The 4,019-nt window shown below is 45.8% G+C and overlaps 1 protein-coding gene across 1 annotated transcript; it reads left to right on the plus strand.

The window, feature by feature from the left end:
* gnrhr1 (gonadotropin releasing hormone receptor 1) lies at positions 1-4,019 on the plus strand (the record flags this gene model as incomplete). The annotated part of the gene is made up of 3 exons (XM_079288024.1): positions 1-516; positions 2,309-2,510; positions 3,604-4,019. 3 exons carry the CDS (start codon positions 1-3, stop codon positions 4,017-4,019), a joined length of 1,134 nt encoding a protein of 377 aa, XP_079144150.1.

Below are 4,019 nucleotides of genomic sequence, written 5' to 3' on the forward strand. Positions count from 1 at the left end.
ATGACAGGCAACTTGTCTGTGTGGGTTTCCACACCTGCCTTCTCCCTGCTGAACTCGTCTGCTCCACCCTCCCTTGGACCCTGGAAGGCTCCATCCTTTACAGTGGCTGCCCGCTGCCGCGTAGCAGCCACCGTGGTTCTGTTTGTCTTTGCCGCTGGCAGTAACCTGTCGGTCCTGATCAGTGTGTGCTGGGGGCGGGGTTACCGCCTGGCAGCACACCTCCGTCCGCTCATTGCCAGTTTGGCATCAGCTGATCTGGTGATGACCTTTGTGGTGATGCCACTGGATGCCATTTGGAATATTACAGTGCAGTGGTATGCAGGGGATTTCATGTGTAAGCTGCTGTGTTTCCTCAAGCTCTTTGCCATGCACTCAGCAGCGTTCATACTAGTGGTAGTAAGTCTGGACCGCTATCGGGCCATCCTTCATCCTCTGGATTCTCTCGATGCTGGGCTCAGGAACAGACGCATGCTGCTGGTGGCCTGGACTCTGAGCCTGCTGCTGGCCTCTCCACAGGTATAGTAGCTTCTAGGTTACACTCTAGGCCTGAAGCCTTCTCACCAGCTGGTGCTGAGTCTAAGCACATATGATTAACACTAGCTTGGATTCTAGATGCTAGATAGTCTAGATGCTGACTATCAAACAATACCACAGATTGGACACACTTTTTAAATCATGTGGCTTTATACATGAATTGTTTCATGCAACATGGTTAGATGCAACCAACGTTCATCATAGTTGCTCTGTGTATCAACTAAAAAGTTCATAAGAAGCTGTGTGATTCCTGGGCGACCATTTCAAGTTGCAGCCAGAATGTTGTCATCTGACAGCTGATTTGTTGTAACATCAAAACTGGACAGAATACGTTTTTCAAGTTTTGTAGATCAATGACAAATAGATTGTCCAGCAGGGAAAGACGAGACCAGTAATCTGGGCAGATTACTGGATTCTTCATGCTTATTTCTGTTAAAGTTGTTGGTGACAAAACTGGATCCCAACATGCAACTGTTGAGAGGCAGGTTATTTGGCCCCTTGTACAGGTCCAGCTTGACAGACATCCTCCGACAGTATGAGGACAGTTCTGGAGGATTTCATTGTAAGCTGTGTATTTGGAGCATGAGAAAGAATAGAGCATCTCCAGTTCAGCTGTATGGTTGGCATAACTGTTGTTTTAACAGCAATAACTGTATGACAACATGAGGCACCTTTAAATACTTTCATGTAAACATGATCTGTGGCCTAACGAGGTAACACAGCAGTGATTGAGCCTCTGGCCCGCTGATGAAAGTATTGCAACTATTTTATGTTTGCAGTATTACAATCCGGGTGTCTGTCATGTGACCGAAAAGCCCATTTGTGGGAACGTGTTGTGTGTTTGATCGCCACACACACACACACACACACACACGCACACACACACACACACACGCACGCACGCACGCACGCACGCACGCACGCACGCACGCACGCACGCACGCACGCACGCACGCACGCACGCACGCACGCACGCACGCACGCACGCACGCACGCACGCACGCACGCACGCACACACACACACACACACACACACACACACACACACACACACACACACACACCTCCTATTAGCAGGATGCATTCATTATTAGTTTAGGTCTGCACATAGGATATGTTGACAACGAGCAACATATAAAACATTAAATTGTTATATATAAATATAACTTAGGAGCAATTACTGTTTTAATTGGAACCCAATGCTGTCTTCACCCGTTCCCTTTCAGTGATGAGTTGTCTGGGCAGTAACACTTGCCCCAGTAGCTCACCTGGTGGAGCCAGCGCCCCATGTACCAAGGCTGAGTCCTTACCGTAGCGGCTCTGCTTCCCATCCGACACTCTTCCCCACACTGTTGTATAGAAGCTGTATTTGAGTGGCCTTCTTTGACGTCACTGTCATTAACAGTGTTCACCCAAAGCACTGCCACTAACAACCATTTAATGCGCAGTAGTTGAGCTCTGTTGTCAATGCAACATATCCACAAGCACATGAGGCCCCACAAAGTTACTAACCAGTGCAGCCAGTTAACAAACGGCTCACTTTAGCATCAAGACCTTTTCAATCAGCCTCGAAAACAAGTGATGGCTCCAAGGCTCTGTTTGTCTGAAGTGCATTAAAGGGACTTGCACAACATGGGGTCAGATAGCCTCCTGCATTGTGTGGATCTTTGTGCAATTTGTTTAACATACACAAATACAAGTCCTTGAATGTAAACAAAAGTTTTTCTGTGACAGAAATTCCTTCCTCATCTATTTACACTCTCTTTATCTTCAGCTGTTCATCTTCCGGGCCATTAAAGCTGATGGAGTGGACTTCACTCAGTGCGTCACCCATGGAAGTTTCCGGTATCTCTGGCAGAAGACGGCATACAACATGTTTCACTTTGTGACACTGTATGTCTTCCCCCTCCTTGTGATGACTTTCTGCTACACCCGCATCCTTATCAAGATCAACGGCCAAATGCACAAAGGAAAAGGTGTGTGTCTCTCTAAAACCCGAGGTCTAACTGGGGAAGAAACGAATTACACTGAGTCTCATCCACTTTGTATGTCCTTTTACTTTGAGTTGTTTTTTTAAAATCTGAAGTATTTTACTTTACCAGTCTCATGAACAAATTCAGGTAAACTGTGTGAGAATGGAACAGAAGAAAGGTGATAAATCAACAGTTGAAGCGAAGCAGAAGCTGTTGGCAGAGCTTTATATTCAGAGAGGAAACTCTGCAACGTGCGTGTTGTAAATGTTTACGCTCACTTGTGGAGCGTTGGGGCCGGTGTGAGCTGTACACACACAACAATGCAATACAGTTAAGGATGACATCATCATGGGTTATTTTAGTAAGGTTAGCATCATTGTATCTCAGCATAGATCAAAATAAGGTCACACTTAACTTGATATAATGCACCAGCCAGCGAGCATTCAAAGCGATAAGTATGTTTGTGGAGTTTATATTGTTTTAAATCTCTGTTGGCTGCCTGAGTGATGCTTTATTCTGCTGCTAATTCTATAACACATGTCAGGATGTTTAATTTAAATATCTTAGTATTGCTTGTTGCACTCACTGTTCATAGACTTTTTATTTATTATTGTTATTATTACAGTGAGGACACACTGCGTTAGGGGTTGGGAGGGATACATTGCTGACTGCGATCGTGGCTTGAAAGCGTGTGCTTGAGTTTTTCTCTTATGAAATCCCATAAAATGTCATAAACAGTAAACCGGTCGTTTATCTGGGCCAGGGACGATTACCAGTCCGCATCTGAGAGACGCTGAATTGCATATCAGGGCATGACAGAGCCAGTGCACTGATACATGTTTTACACAGTTGTTTAAAAATCAACATAATAGGCCCCATGTCACACCTCAAGCAATGAGAATCAAACAATCAGCTATAAATCCCTTTTCTGTGGACACACATTTGAACATATAAACTGATGTTCAGTTATCTACAAACCCTCCTTCCAAAGACAATCCCCATCTCAACATTAAGACGAGAAGGTGGTGATTACCTATTTGCTCACACTTGTGGAATGTTTGCTTTCTCGTTTGTGCTCATGTTTTGCTTTGTGCAGATGGTGAGCACTGCCTGAGACGCAGTGGAACAGACAGTATACCTAAAGCCCGGATTAAGACCCTCAAGATGACCATTGTGATTGTTAGCTCCTTTGTCATCTGTTGGACTCCCTACTACCTCTTGGGGATCTGGTACTGGTTCCAACCAGCCATTATCCAGCACACACCTGAGTATGTGCACCACATACTGTTTGTATTTGGCAACCTGAACACATGCTGTGACCCGGTCATCTACAGTTTCTACACAGCATCTTTCCGGGCCGATATCGCTGATGTGGTGGCGTGCTGCCGTGGTCGCCAAATCAACAATGCCTCACCTCGCTCTGTGGACCGCCTGTCTGGACGAAGACCTGGAGCTGCTGTGGAGATGGAGTCTGATCTGAGCTCAAACCAGCACAGCGGGAACCCGAGTTAA

This window comes from Melanostigma gelatinosum (genome assembly GCF_949748355.1).
Source record: "Melanostigma gelatinosum genome assembly, chromosome: 17".
Classification (NCBI taxonomy): Eukaryota; Metazoa; Chordata; class Actinopteri; order Perciformes; family Zoarcidae; genus Melanostigma; species Melanostigma gelatinosum.